Raw genomic sequence first — 15037 nt, forward strand, 5'->3', positions numbered from 1 at the left:
CTACTCACGTGAAAATCTTTAATATTTATGTTGATGCATATCTGAGTGCTTATCATCAAATCAAAGTGTGCAGTAAAAAAAAAAAAAAGGCAGCTTAAGAAAGTTCCAGTGTTTCAAAGAAAGCACTTTTTAAATGTATATACTTGCAGAACATTTTGTTATATCATAAAATGCAGCACTGTGTATAATATAAAGGAAGACTAATATATATGGAGTTTTGGCCTTTTTCCCCCTATGTGCTACAACCATCTTTAACCTGCTGAACTTAATCTCAATGGTTATAGGAGTTTTTTTTTCCCTATTCAGTTCACATTTCAGGCTGTTCAGCAGATGCCTGTGATTCTGGAGATTGAAATTGCTGCTAAAAGTTTGTTCTCCGTTTCCTCAAGTTTTCAGGAGCTTTTCTCCATAGAATGATCTCCTACTGCTTGAAGTATCTTCTGTCTTCCTCATCAACAAGCACTAAATTCAAAAAGTTTCCTCACTGAAAATTTTTTGTTCACATCTCTCATTGTTGGAGTTGGATCATATCCTGCTAAAAATAGTCTTATCGGAATTGATTCACCTTTTACTGGTGCACCATCCGTTATTTCATATTTGGCGATTGTTTCTGTTTCTGTTGTGGTACTGGGTCTAATTCCTGTGATCTCTTTTTTGATCAGTTGTAACTCCCCATATGTTATATTTTTATTCTTACTAATAAGAAGTAAATTTTTCCAACAATCACATCCTTTAAATGATACTTTGATTTATTATATTCAAATTCTTTATGTAGACAGTCTTCAATGCCCACTTCCATCTTAATAGAGTTGTTAACATCAGGATAGGTGGCAAGCTGGTGAACAATAAGATCATATTCTTTTACCAAGTCTGTCAGTCTTCTTACTATTGTCACTTTAAATATCTCAAGTGGGCATTGGCACCTATGTAAGATTCATATGGCTTTGCAACTTGCATAAATTCAAAATCATAACTTCTGCTCTGAGTCAGTTCTCCAGGTAGGGCTAGTTCTTTCACTAGGTTTACAAATTCATGAGTATTACTCTTGTCATTGAAAAGTTCAATTTGACCTACAAATTCTATTCTAATTCCTTGGTGCTCTAGCCTCTTTCCAGTTGCTTAAAGGTTAGTTTTACCTTCCCTGAAACAGATTCTCCATCATAGAAGAGATAGTGTTTTTCTACTTTGCCATCTTCAGTTTTCATTTCTGCCATTTTCCTGGTTTCTCCATCATTAAGGCCAGTATCAATTTCATGAATTGGACCAAAAAAGCCTCCAGGACAGCTCATTGTCAGCACCACTGCCACTGCCTCCACATCCCCACCCTCCACTCCGTTTCACTCCCATAATGTATTTCAATTAAAAAGTAATCTGTTTCCTAGAAGTATCCTATCATACCCCCTGAAATTACAATATATGTAATTTATCTCTCACATATTCATCATTCAAATACTCTATCCATTCTTGGATATCCTTTCCCTGGAACATCAACTCCTAGCTAGGGTATACTGCTCCTTAAAATAGGGCTTTTTGGATTGTTTTTCTCAACAAACCCATCTCTTTCTTGTCTTCCGCCAACTTGGGGAGGAAAAGTGTATGTATTTAAAGAAGTTATGATGGCAGAGAAAAATGTTGGCAATCTTTAAACATTTTCTGCAATATATTTTCCCTTTTTTTTGCTTCTAGGAAACTAATGTGAATGAGGTACTTGAAAGCTCAAATTATAATAAATCTGAAGAGAAGCTTAAAAATATTGAAACAGAATCCAGGATGTCCCAGAACGTTGGGGGCGGGAGGCCGGTTCTGAGATCAGGTAAGCATCCGCGGGGAAGCCAGGTACTCTTACGGCTGCCCACGACTCTCAATGGCTCTGGATAGAGGACCAGGAGCCAGGACACCTGAGCTTTTCCTGGCTTGCTAGCCCGAGTCGCGCAACCAGCTTAGCTGAGGCCCCGATGGCAGTTAGCTGGAGCCGGCCCTGACACCTGAGCTCGGTTTCCTCTGGGCCTGATGTACCCTAGGTTGCGGGAGGTCCAGCCTAGCTTTTCCAGCACTGCGGGTGGGAGAGAGGAGGAGACTGCCCTGGAGAAAACAGTTCCATGGAAGCCCAAGGAGAAAATAGAAGGATCCTCATTTACTTGCTGGGCAGAGTGGGATGGAACTCTGACCATGCACCAGAGCCTGTGTTAGGGCTGGCACATAGTAGGTGTCAGCACTGCCCTTGCTAGGCATTTGAAGGGCCACAGAGAACCCGCCCTCCTCCCCCGCAGGTCCCCAGCCCTTCTCATGCGTGTGCTGTTCAGCCCCCATTCTTCAGCCTACTTAACCTTTAAGGCTCCTCCAGCTCTCAGATTTCCCTCCAAGTGTCTTCGCCCACAGTAAATGGACTTTGCAAGCACTATCACTTAGGTGTGCCGAAAGTGGCACTGAGAAGCCAGGACACGGGAGGTGTATTATATTTGCCCCTGGAATGACAGCTCTGCCAAGAGGCATTCCATCTCATCTGAGCCTCCTAAGAATACTTACCGATTCCTTTTCAACAGTAAAAATTCAATCTCTGTCCAAAACCCGATCAGTGTATGTAAGATCTCAAGCTTAAATAAATTGACACACACCCCCAATTGTGTTAATCCACCAGTCAGTATTATGCTCATGTAACACTTAACCAAAACAAAATTATCTTTAAGCACAGGGCTCTGTTTTCAGTGACCATATTTTCAAGTCCACCAAAGAAAAGCAACAGTTTTAGCACTAACTTCAGTTGGTCACACAGTCTATTGTTTGAGTCACTGTAGAATCTTGCACCCACAGAATTGAGAAGCGGTGAATTCCTGAGACAGCTCTAGGCAGAGAGGTGTGTTTCCCTACAAGAACAATGTTAACCCCACAAGAAAAATATTAATCCCAAAAGTGAGTGCTAGTGATTAGGTATTGACCATGTAAGAGGCAGTAGCTCATTGCTTTTGGCTACAAAAACCAATGGGCTGTGTTCAGTTGGGTGTGTGTTCTTTGTTGTTAGCAGTGTGATTTTACGTAATTTTTTTAATCCATTGATGTCTTAATAAGCCAACATGTTTAGGAACTAGTCCTGATTATCTGCATTATCTTGTAAACCGCCTCATGCAGTGATGTATTTTGGAAAGGTTATTTACTTCTTACCTTAGGTTTAGCTCTTTGGTAGGGTCTTTATTTAAAAAAATTAAACGTGGAAATTGCCTTTTACTAACAGCACTAGGCAGAAGAAATGCCTTTTTCAAAGCTTTATGTAGTTTGTGCAAAATGTAGTTTGTAAAGCCAAAAAAATTATTTCTGAATATAGAAAACAGAGTAGAAGGCTTCAGAAATTCAAATGAATGTGTTAAGTATAATAACTGTTCATCTAATCTAAATAACCTCCCCGCAATACTGGGGATTTTGCACTACTTGTAAGCAAACTTACGCCACTATTTTATGGCCTTATAATGGTATGATTACCATACAATTTTATTATAAGCTAGAATTACTCAAGTATTTCTCATTGGTCTTGAAGACTTTAAATTGACAGCTTTTTGAGTGGAGATCTTTTCCATCTGATCAGGCTATTCAGTAACAGTAGCTGATAATGGCTTGAGGCATTTAGTGCCTTAACCAGGGTGTTACTTTGTGTCATTGATTTTTATGTCCAAACGGTTTGTTGTTTGGAGGAACTTCTCCACAGCAAAAAATGTGAAACAATAAAACTTTAATCTTTCCAAAAAAAATTAAAAAAAATATTGAAACATTAGGTAAGAAACTAATTTTATTTTTGTCTGTTTATTAAGATAATTAAAATAAACATGGCTATATCACAAAAAGAAAATTAGTAATTTGCTTTAAGTGGATTTCATTTTTATTGGGGAATAACTATGCATTTCACTATAGTTTTGGTATAGTGTACGGCTGCAGTGCCTCACCCCTGGGCCCCGGACCAGTACCGGTCTGTCCGCAGCTGGTGGAAGTGGGCCACACAGCAGGAAGTGAGCAGTGGGAGAATGAGCTAAGATTCATCTGTATTTACAGCCACTCCTCGTTGTTCACATCACAGCCTGAGCTCCACCTCCTGTCAGATCAGCGACCTCATTAGATTCTCATAGGAGCTCGAACCCTACTGTAAACTGCGCGCGCAAGGAATCTAGGGCCATGCTCCTTATGAGAGTCTAATGCCTGATGATCTGGGGTGGAGCTCAGGTGGTGATGCTAGCGCTGGGGAGCAGCTGCAAATACAGATTATCATTAGCAGAGAGACCATAGCACAGAGACCATAATAAATCAATTGCTTGCAGATCTATATCAAAACCTTATCAGTGAGTGGCAAGTGACAATTAAGCTCCATCTGGTGGCAGGCTTTATAGTGGCAAGTGAGTTGATGTACTTCAGTTGTACAGCTGCATCTGGTGGCAGGGTTTAAGTCAGAATCTGACACTTATTTTAGTCCACGTGTGCCCTGCCCATTATTTTATTTACCACTTCTGTCGTGTCTCTTTCCCGCACTGCACACTTGTCTCAGTCACAGTTTTGGTAAGGCCACAAGCTAACCCTAGCAACAATGAGTAAAAAACAAATGTCACTGAAGAGCTTCTTTGAAAAGGGGGAAAGACCCAATGATAAGACAGAAAAAGACTCTAAGACTGCCAACAAAATGAAAGCTGCATTTAAAAGAAAACACCAAGAGTCCTACTTAAATTACGGGTTCATTGCAACAGGTGATTCACATTCTGCAAGCCCACTTTGTATAACATGTGGCAACCAGCTATCCATGAAACCTTCAAAATTGCTTCACCACATGGAGACCAGGCACCCTGCATTAAAAGACAAAAGCCTTTGGAGTTTTTCAAAAGAAAAAACCATGAACACAAAGAACAGAAGCAATTATTGAAAGCCACCACTTCATTAAATGTGTCTGCACGGATAGCATCATTCTTAGTGGCTAACTGCATTGCAAAATCTAAGAAGCCCTTTACCACTGATGAAGAGTTGATCCTGCCTGCTGCTAAGGACATTTGCTGTGAGCTTTTAGGAGAGGCTGCAGTTCCAAAGGTGGTGGCACGTGTTCCTCTTTCAGCTAGCACCATAACTAGATGAATTGATGAAATAGCAGAGGATATTGAGGCACAATTGTTAGAGAGGATTAATGAGTCACCATGATATGCACTCCAGGTTAGCAAGTCTACTGATGTTGACAACAAGGCAACAATGCTTGTTTTTGTGCAATATATTTTTCAGGAGGATGTGCACGAGGATATGTGATGTGCACTTTTGTTGCCAACCAACACCACAGCTGCAGAACTGTTCAAGTCTTTGAATGATTACATATCAGGAAACTGCATTGGTCATTTTGTGTTGGTATTTGCACAGATAGAGCAGCTGCCGTAACTAGATGGCTTTCTGGTTTCACTATTCGAATCAAGGAGGTCACTTCTGAATGTGAGTCTCTGCTCTGTGTCGTGCATAGAGAAATGCTGGCTAGCCGAAATATGTCACCTGAACTAAACAGCGTTTTTCAGGATGCAATTAAAATTATCAGCCACATTAAAGTACGTGCCATTAACTCACATCTGTTCACGCAGCTCTGTGAGGAGATGGACGCCGAGTGTCTTCTCTTATACATGGAAGTGAGATGGCTTTCTAAAGGTAGATCACTGGCCAGAGTTTTTGAGTTAGGCTAGTTGCTCCAGGGATTTGTTTTAGAAAAACAGTCACCACTGACAGCACATTTCAGCAACACAAAACTTGCTTACTTGTGTGACATATTCAACCTGCTCAACAAATTCAATCTGTCACTTCAGGGGAGAACAACCACTGTGTTCAAGTCAGCAGATAAAGTGGCTGCATTCAAAGCCAAACTGGAATTATGGGGGCGACGAGTGAACACTGGGATTTTTGACAGGTTTCAAACATTAGCAGAGATTTTGAGAGAGACTGAGCCAGGGCCTCCTTTCTCCCAGCTGGTGCATGATCACCTATCTCAGCTTTCAAAGGAGTTTGACCGTTACTTCCCAACCATGAAAACCCCTCAAACTGGGAAGGAATGGATCTGCGACCCATTTGTGAATAAGGCAGGTGAATCGACTTTGTCTGTGCTAGAAGAGGATCAGCTGCTTGAGATCGCAAATGATGGTGGCCTTAAAAGTATGTTTTAGACAACTTCAAATATCCATATGTTCTAGATTAAAGTCAAGGTGGAATATCCTGAGATTGCCACAAAAGCACTAAAAAGCCTGCTTCCATTTCCAACATCCTATCTTTGTGAAGCAGGGTTTTCTGCAGTGACAACAACGAAAACGGGATTATGGAGTAGACTGGACATAAGCAACACGCTTTGGGTGTCACTGTCTCCTATCACTCCTTGATGGGACTGTCTAGTTGCAGGAAAACAAGCTCAGGGCTCATACTGATTCTGCATTATGGTGAGTTGTATAATTATTTCATTAGATATTAATATGTAATAATGTAGTATTCTGGAAAGAGCTGGAACACATTCTACTAAGTGAAGTATCCCAAGAATGGAAAAACAAACACCACATGTACTCACCATCAAATTGGTATTAACTGATCAACACATAAGTGCACATATAAGAATAACATTTATTGGTTGTCGGGCAGAGGGGAGGAGGGGACGAGTATACACAAAGAGTGCGACGCTCACCATCCGGGGTATGGGCATGCTTGAAGCTCGGACTTGGAGGGGGGAGGGGGGAAGGGCAACATATGTAACCTAAACATCTGTACCCCCATAATATGCTGAAATAAAAAAATGTAATAATAGTAGAAATAAAGTGCACAATAAATGCAATGCACTTTAATCATCCCTTAACCATCCACCCGTACTCCTCCTCTCCCACAGTCAGTGGAAAAATTGTCTTCCATGAAACCTGTCATTGGTGCCAAAAAGGTTGGGGACTGCTGATATATGGTATTTCTTTTGTAACACTTCCAAAGAAAAGACTTAGATCCTTTTATGAGTTTTGATTTAAAAAATTTTAATGCTCCTTTACACTTTTAAGGACAAGAAAAACGTTAAATCTTAACTATGATCTGTTTTTGTTAAACATCGTGAACTGTAGAGCTATTGGTCTCTTTTTTTTAATCCAATCTATGTCTTTTCAATGGAGCATTTAATCCATTATGTTCAGGGTTAATATTGATATGTGAGGCTTTGTTCTTGTCATATTGTTAGTTGTTTTATAATTTCTTTGTTTCTTTCTTTTTCTGTGTCTTTTTGTCTTTGTGGTTTGCTGAACATCTGTCATGTTGCCACATAATTCCTTTCTCATCCTCCATTGTGTGATTGTTTTATAAGACCTGTGAGTTTTATATTTTCATGTGTTTTCATGATGGTGAATGTTTACCTTTCATTTCTCTGTTTAAGATTCTTTTGAGTATTTCCTATAGGGTTAGTCTAGTGGTGACGAATTCTCACAGTGTTTGTCTGGGAAAGACTTTATTTCTCCTAAATTTATGAAGCTTATTCTGGCAGGATATAAAATTCTTGGCTGGAAGTTTTATTCTTTCAGCACTTTGAAAATGCTATCCCATTCTCTTCTGGCTTGTAAGGTTTCTACTGAGAAGTCTACTGTTAGTCTGATGGAGTTTTCTTCATTGATTTCTCTTGCTAATTTTAAAATTCTTTCTTTAACTTCAGCTTTGGTCATTTTGATTATAATATGGAATGGTGAAGTCTTTTTTGTAATTTATTTGCCTGGGGATTGTTAGGCCTCCTGTGTCTGAGTATCTAACTCTCTTGCTATTCCTTGGAAGTTTTCATCAATTATTTTCTCAAATGGGTTTTCTAAACTTTTTGATCTCTCTTCCCCCTCGGGAATACTGATAATTCATAAGTTCAGTCACTTTATGTAGTCCCAGATGTCTCAAAAGCTTTGCTCATGATTTTTTATTCTTTTTTTCTTATTTTTGTCTGACTGACTTATTTAAAAAGACCTGTGTTGAAGTTCCGAGATTCTTTCTTCTGCTTAGTCTAGTCTATTCTTGAGCTTTCAAATGTGTTCTGTATTTCCTTCAATGAATTTTTCAGCTCCAGAATTTGTTTGTTTTTTCTTTTTTTTATGATAACTATCTCCTTGGCAAATTTCTCATTGATTTTCTCATTTCTAATTGATTTTTTTCTTTGTATTGATTTTCAGATTTCTCTTGCATCTCATTGAGCTTCTTTTTTTTTTTTTTTTTATTTCAGCAAATTATGGGTGTACATATGTTTAGGTTACGTGTGTTGCCCTTGGTTCCCCCCACCACCCAAGTCCGTGTTTCAATTATGTCCATCCTTCGGGTAGTGCGCATTGCCCTCCTTGTGTATACAAATACCCCTCCCCTCCTCCCTCTTCCCCCCTCCTCCCACCGCCCTCCCCCTTCCCCAGCATCCAATAGATGTTGTTCTGATATGCGCATTTATGTGTTGATTAGTTAATACCAATTTGATGGTGAATTAATGTTTGTAATTCTTTTTCTGGCATTACAAGGAATTTTGATTGGGATCCACTGCTGGACAATTGTTGTGGTCCTTTGGTGGTGTCATATTTCCTTGCTTTTTCATGTTTCCTGTATCCCTCCATTGATATCTGTACATTAGATGTAGCACTCGCTTGCTCCAAATTTTTGAAATTGCTTTTGAAAGGGAGAATTTTTTTTCTTGAAGATGTATGTATTTTGTTGGTTGAGTAGAACACTTTGGCTTTGATTTTGGCTGCCTGTGGTAGTGTAAGTTTTGTATGATTTCTTAGGCAGTACACAGGCTCAGCGGTATCTGTTATTTCCTTATTGGAAATAATAATAATAATAATAATTAGTTGAAGCTCTGATGAAGTTTTGGTGGGGACTTGAACACCAGCCAAGCCAGTCTTTGGGGCCCGGCGGTGGAAGTAGTGAGCTGAGTATGCCTAATTTTAGGCCCCAGAGCAGCTTACTCTAGCAGTGGTATTAGTGTGTCCTGGGGAGCCAATTCTTGGGCCTTCAGGTGGTTTTCTCAGAAGGTAGTAGTTGGAGCAGAGAGCTAGGTGTATGAATGGCTTCTCAGGTCCCTGAGCAGCTAGTATGATGTGGAAGGTGGCAGTAGCAGTGGTGGAGCCACCCACCAGGACACAAGTGGTCTGTGTTGGTGTTACTGGTAGCTACAATGGATTGGGTGGGCTAGTCCCCAGTCCCACAGCTGCTTGTAAAAACGTTGTGAGTATTGTCCTAAGTGTGCTTAGGAGAGCTTTGTCTCCGCCTCCCTTGCCATGGGAGTGGCAGCTGCAGCCACATCACTTTGAACTTGGCCTGAGGACAGGACATGGTGCTGGCTATGGGCTTGTAATCAAAGACAGGAGGGCCCCTTCAGGCAAGCAGCATGAGCAAGAATCTGTGGGAAGTACTGTCTGCTCATGTCTCAGTCTGACAGGAGCCCATAGCGGCATAGTGGGATTTGTCCTAGATGTGTATAGGAGAGCTTGGGCTCCCCTGTCCCTCCTAAGCTGGGCGGGGCTGCAGCAGCCCAAGGGTTGGGTGCTGCCACCTTTAAACTTCCAAAATGGTACCTTAGGCTTTTGACCAGAGAGGGTGGGGCTCTTCTTAGGCAGGCTGCACTAGCAAGAAACAGGGGAGTACGGTTCACTTTAGACTTGGTCCCATAGTAGCTGGCTGCAGGATGGTAGGCACCATCCCATATGAGTGCTGGAAAGCCTGGTCTCCCTAATCATCTCCAGCCAGGCAGGGGCTGTAGCCTCATTACTTCAAATTTAGCCTGAGGGCATGGTGCAACCCAGTATCAAATTCCCAAAATGGTGCTTTGGATCTGTATTCAGAAAGGCTGGGGCCCCACCCAGGCAAGCTGCATGGCTAAAAAACTGTGGAAAATGCTGTCTGCTCATGTCTCAGTCCCAACAGCAGCCCACAGCAGGGTGGTAGGGACCTTCCCAGGAGTGCGTGGGAGTGTCTGGGTGCCTCTATCCCTTCTTGGAGCTATTCAGTGACTGCAGATGCACCTGCAGTTCCCTGGTATGTAGGCTTTGAGAATGGTGTCCAGCTCAAGCTGCTCTAGGCTCAGATTCCTGTGGGAGTCTGCTTGGGTTCCCTTTCTGGAGCAACATCTCTGAGCCGTCTACAAGCAGCTCCCTATGTTGGGTCTGAGATCTGCATGGGTTGGGCAGTTCTCTTGAGGGCAAGATTGTAAAAGCTTGCCTTGGAGAACAGAGCCCCAGGGGCTTCTCTCTTACTGTTTCCCCAGAATCAGGAGCTTCTCCCAGCTCTTAGCCAGGCCCCAGCAGGGGAAGTTGGCTGCAGCCCTCTCCTTACCCACTTTTGGTGCTTCCCATCACTTCCCTGGTAAATTCTAGCAATCTTTCCTAGATGATCTGTTCAAAATGTTAGAATCTGTTTACTATTCTGATTCCTGTCTGTGAAGGAGGCACATGCTACCTGTGTCTAGTTAGCCATCTTGATCCTATCTAATTTCTTGGCTAAGACACCAAAAGCATAGGCAACAAAAGCAAAACAGGTAAGTGGGACTATCTCAAACTAAAAAGCTTCTGCGCAGTAAGGAAACAATAGTGTGAAGAGACAACCTACAGAATGGGAGAAAATATTTGCAAACTCTGTATCTAATAAGGGGTTAATATCCAAAATATATATTTTGCAATGGCAAAAACAAAAATTAACCCAATTAAAAATAGACTAAGCTCTAGAATACACATTTATCCAAACAATATATACAAATGGCCAACAGATATATGAAGAGATGCTCAATATCACTAAACATCAGAGAAATGCAAATCAAAACCATAATGAGATATCATTTCAACCTGTTAGGATGATTATTACCAAAAAATCAAAAAAACAAGTGTTGGTAAGGATGGAAAGAAATTAGAACCCTTTTGCACTGTTAGTGGGAATGCAAAATGGTGCAACCACTTTTGAAAACAGTGTGGAGGTTACTAAAAAATGACAAATAGATACACCATGTGATCCTGCAATCTCACTACTGGGTGTCTGTCCAAAAGAATTGAATTCACCTCAGAGCAATATTTGCACTCCCATGTTCATTGCCATGCTATTAACTATAGCCAATATGTAGAAACAACCTAAATGTCCTACCACAGATGAATGGATAAAGAAAACATGGTATATGCATACCTCAGAGACATTATGGGTTCAATTCCAGATCACCACAATAAAGCAAATATCACAATTAAGCAAGTCATACAAATGTTTTGGTTTCCTAGCATTTAAAAGTTATGTTTATATTATACTATAGTATATTAATATATATATTAATGAGCAATAGCATTCTGTAAAAAACCCCTGTGTATATATCTTAATTTAAAAAATACTTTATTGCTAAGAAAAATGAACAATCCTCTGAACATCTCAGTGAGTCAATAATCTTTTTGCTGGTGGGAGGTCTTGCCTTGATGTTGATCGCTGCTGACTGATGGTTGCTGAAGGTTGGGGTGGTTGTGGCAATTTCTTAAAATAACAGTGAAGGCCTGTAATCCCAGCACTTTGGGAGGTCAAGGCACAAGGATCACTTGAGGCCTGGAGTTAAAGACCAGCCTGGGTAACCTAGCAAGACCCATTTCTACAACAAATTTAAAAAATTAGCCAGGCCTGGTGGCATGCCCCTATAGTCCCAGCTACTTGGGAGGCTGAGGAAAGAAGATTTCTTGGGCCTGGGAGTCTGAGCTATGATCGTGCCCTACACTCCAGCCTGGTCAGTGGAGTGAGACTTGATCTCTTAAACAACAAAAAAAATTGGAAATTTGCCACATTGATTGACTCTTCCTTTCACAAAAGATTTCTCTGCAGTATATGATGCTGTTTAACAGCATTTTACCCATAGTAGAACTTCTTTCAAAATTGAAGTCAGTCCTCTCAAACCCTGCTGCTGCTTTATTGACTAAGTTTATGTAATACTCTAAATCCTTTGTTGTTATTTCAACAATGTTCACAGCATTTTCACCAAGAGTGAATTTCATCTCAAGAAAGCACTTTCTTTGCTCATCCATAAGAAGAAACTCCTCATCCATTCAAGTTTTATCATGAGATAGCAGGAATTCAATCATATCTTCAGGTTCCACTTTAATTATAGTTTTCTTGCTATCTCCACCGCATCTGCAGTTACTTCCTTCATTGAAGTCTTGAACACACTTCAAAGTCATCCATGAAAGCTGGAATCAACTTCTTCCAAACTGCTGTTAATGTTACTATTTTGACCTCCTCCCACAAATCACAAATGTTCTTAATGGCATCTAGAATGGTGAATCCTATCCACAAGGTTTTTAATTTACTTTACCAAGATCCATCAGAGGAACACTATCTGTGGCAGCTAAAGCCTTATGAAATGTAGTTCTTAAATAAGAGGACTTGAAAGTCGAAATTACTCCTCAATATATGGGCTGTAGAATGGATGTTGTGTTAGCAGGAATGAAAACAATATTAATCTCTTTGTACATCTCCATCAGAGCTCTTGGGTGACCAGATGCATTGTATGAACAGTAATATTTGAAAGGAATCTTTTTTTTTCTGAGCAGTAAGTCTCAACAGTAGGCTTAAAATATTCATTAAATCATGCTGTAAATAGATGTTCTGTCATCCAGGCTTTGTTGTTTCATTTACAAAGCACAGACAGAGTAGATTTGGTGTAAATGTTAAGGGCCCTAGGATTTTCAGAATGGTAAATGAGCATTGTCTTCAACTGAGAGTCACCAGCTGCATTAGCCCCTAACAAAAGAGTCCGCCTATCCTTAAAGCTCTGAAACTCAGCATTGTCTTTTCTCTAGCTATGAAAGTCTTAGATGGCATCTTCTTCCATTATAAGGCTGTTTCATCTACATTAAAAATCTGTTGTTTAGTGTAGTTATTTTCACCAATTAGCTGGATCTTCTGGATAACTTGCTGCAGCTTCTACATTAGCATGTGCTGCTTCACCTTGTATTGTAATTTTATGTTGCAGAAATAGCTTCTTTCCATAAACCTCAAGAATAAACTTCTGCTAGCTTTATACTTTTCTTCTGGAGCTTCCTCGCCTCTATTGGGTTTCATAGAATTGAAGAGAGGTAGGGAATTTCTCTGGACTAGGCTTTGGCTTAAGGGACTATTGTGGCTGGTTTGATTTTTTATCCAGACCACTAAAACTTTCTTCATATCAGCAATAAGGTTGTTTCACTTTCTTATCATTCACATGTTCACTGGAGTAGCACTTTTAATTTCCTTCAAGAACTTTTCCTTTGCATTCACAACTGAGCTAACCGTTTGGTGCAAGAGGCCTAGCTTTCAGCCTATCTCAGCTTTCAACATGCCTTTCTCACTAAAACTTAATCATTTCTAGCTTTTGATTTAAAGTGAGAGACATGGAACTCTTCTTTCACTTGAACATTTAGAGGCCATTAAGGGTTATTAATTGGCCTAATTTAAATATTGTTGTGTCTCAGGGAATTAGGGGGGCCAAGGAAAGGGAGAGAGATGGGGAAACAGCTAGTCAGAACACGCACAACGTTTATAGATTAAGTTCGTTGTCTTACATGGGCATGGTTTGTGGTGCCCCAAAACAATTACAATAGTAACATCGAAGATCACTGATCCCCAAAACAGATATAATAGTAATGAAAAAGTTTGAAAATGTGACACAGAGACATAAAGTGAACAACATGCTATTAGAAAAATGGGACCAATATAGACTCCTTGATGCAAGGTTGACACGAACCTTCAATTTTTAAAAAAACACACTATGAAGTGCAATAAAGCTAAGTGCAATAAAACAAGGTATGCCTGTATACATACAATGGACTATCATTCAGCATTAATAAAGGAGAAGATCCTGCCACTTGTGACAACATGGCTGAACCTTGAGGACCTTATGCTAAGTGAAATAAGCCAGTCACAGAAAGACAAATACAGCATGATGCCACTTATATGAGATATATAAAATAGTCAAACACACAGAAACAGAGTAAAATGATGGTTGCCTGAGGCTAGGGGGAGGGGCAAATGGGGAATTGCTTTTCAACAAGTATGAAGTTTCGGTCGTACAAGATGGTGAAGTTCTAGAGATCTGCTATATAACATTGTGCCTATAGTTAACATCACTGTATTTTACACTTAAAATTTTGTCAGCAGGGTAGATATCATGTTAAGTGTTCTTACCACAATTAAAAGGAAAAAAAAGAATCATGATGCTAATTGTGACCGTAGTAAATTGTTTTTACTAGAATTGCATTTATTTGTATCTCAGTTCTTTATTTTCTTTCTGTCCCTTTTAGGTTTTCCTTTTCTACTTGCTAAATATGTATTCCTTGTATTCCCAGGAAAATTTTACAAGTGTTTCAGTCAGCCTGTCTTGAATGGTTCTATTTTCTCTGATTTCATACATCTTTATTCTAGCCTCTTTTTGCAATCCCAAGCCTATCACTTAACCATCTGGCATTTATTTTATTTCCTCTCAGCTTTTACAAAATGTAGTCTATACCTGTTTTTGTGTCCTATATTTGTGGATCTGAAATCTTACCGCTTTATGCCTGTTTTCATTTCATTTCCACATTTGTTTATTTACCACTCCCCCATCTTCCCAGAGATTCATCAGTCCGTTTTTACTAAGTAGTGTTTATGTTTGGATAGCTGCTTTGATTTAAGTTGCTCTTTGTTTCTGGTGAGAAAATTGTAATAGTACTTTATTAATGTTCATACACATAAATAATGTGTTCATTATTTTATGTAAAATAAAATATTCCTATTAATTTTTAACAGATGCCCCTCTTATAAAGGAGATAGCTGAAACTACTCCAAATGAGGTAAGGGAAGTTGGGAGAGAACTTCTAATCGTCATTATTATATAAAGGGATGACATATTTGTAAATGGGGAAGTATTTATAGATTAATGAAAAAAGCACCCAAGAAGTTTTCAATTGTTTCATGGTTATTTCTATTATGGCAATATCTGCACAGTTACATTGTTGAAAGAGAGGCTTCAGCGTAAATAGTAATATTTAAAAATATGTTTGGAAATAGGGGACAAAAGGTGTTGAGGAAGAGAAAC

General features: G+C 39.7%; 1 protein-coding gene and 1 pseudogene across 1 annotated transcript in view; one reads left to right on the plus strand and one right to left on the minus strand.

The window, feature by feature from the left end:
* ALS2CR11 (amyotrophic lateral sclerosis 2 (juvenile) chromosome region, candidate 11) overlaps nt 1-15037 on the plus strand; it is a 230230-nt gene that overhangs the window by 99143 nt on the left and 116050 nt on the right. Inside the window, 2 exon segments of the mRNA XM_012655124.1 lie at nt 1687-1763; nt 14747-14792. Coding sequence (XP_012510578.1) covers nt 1687-1763; nt 14747-14792 — 123 coding nt within the window.
* On the minus strand, nt 393-1289 carry LOC105819442 (annotated as a pseudogene).

Source organism: Propithecus coquereli, unplaced genomic scaffold (assembly GCF_000956105.1).
Source record: "Propithecus coquereli isolate 6110/MARCELLA unplaced genomic scaffold, Pcoq_1.0 Scaffold113, whole genome shotgun sequence".
NCBI classification, from domain to species: Eukaryota; Metazoa; Chordata; class Mammalia; order Primates; family Indriidae; genus Propithecus; species Propithecus coquereli.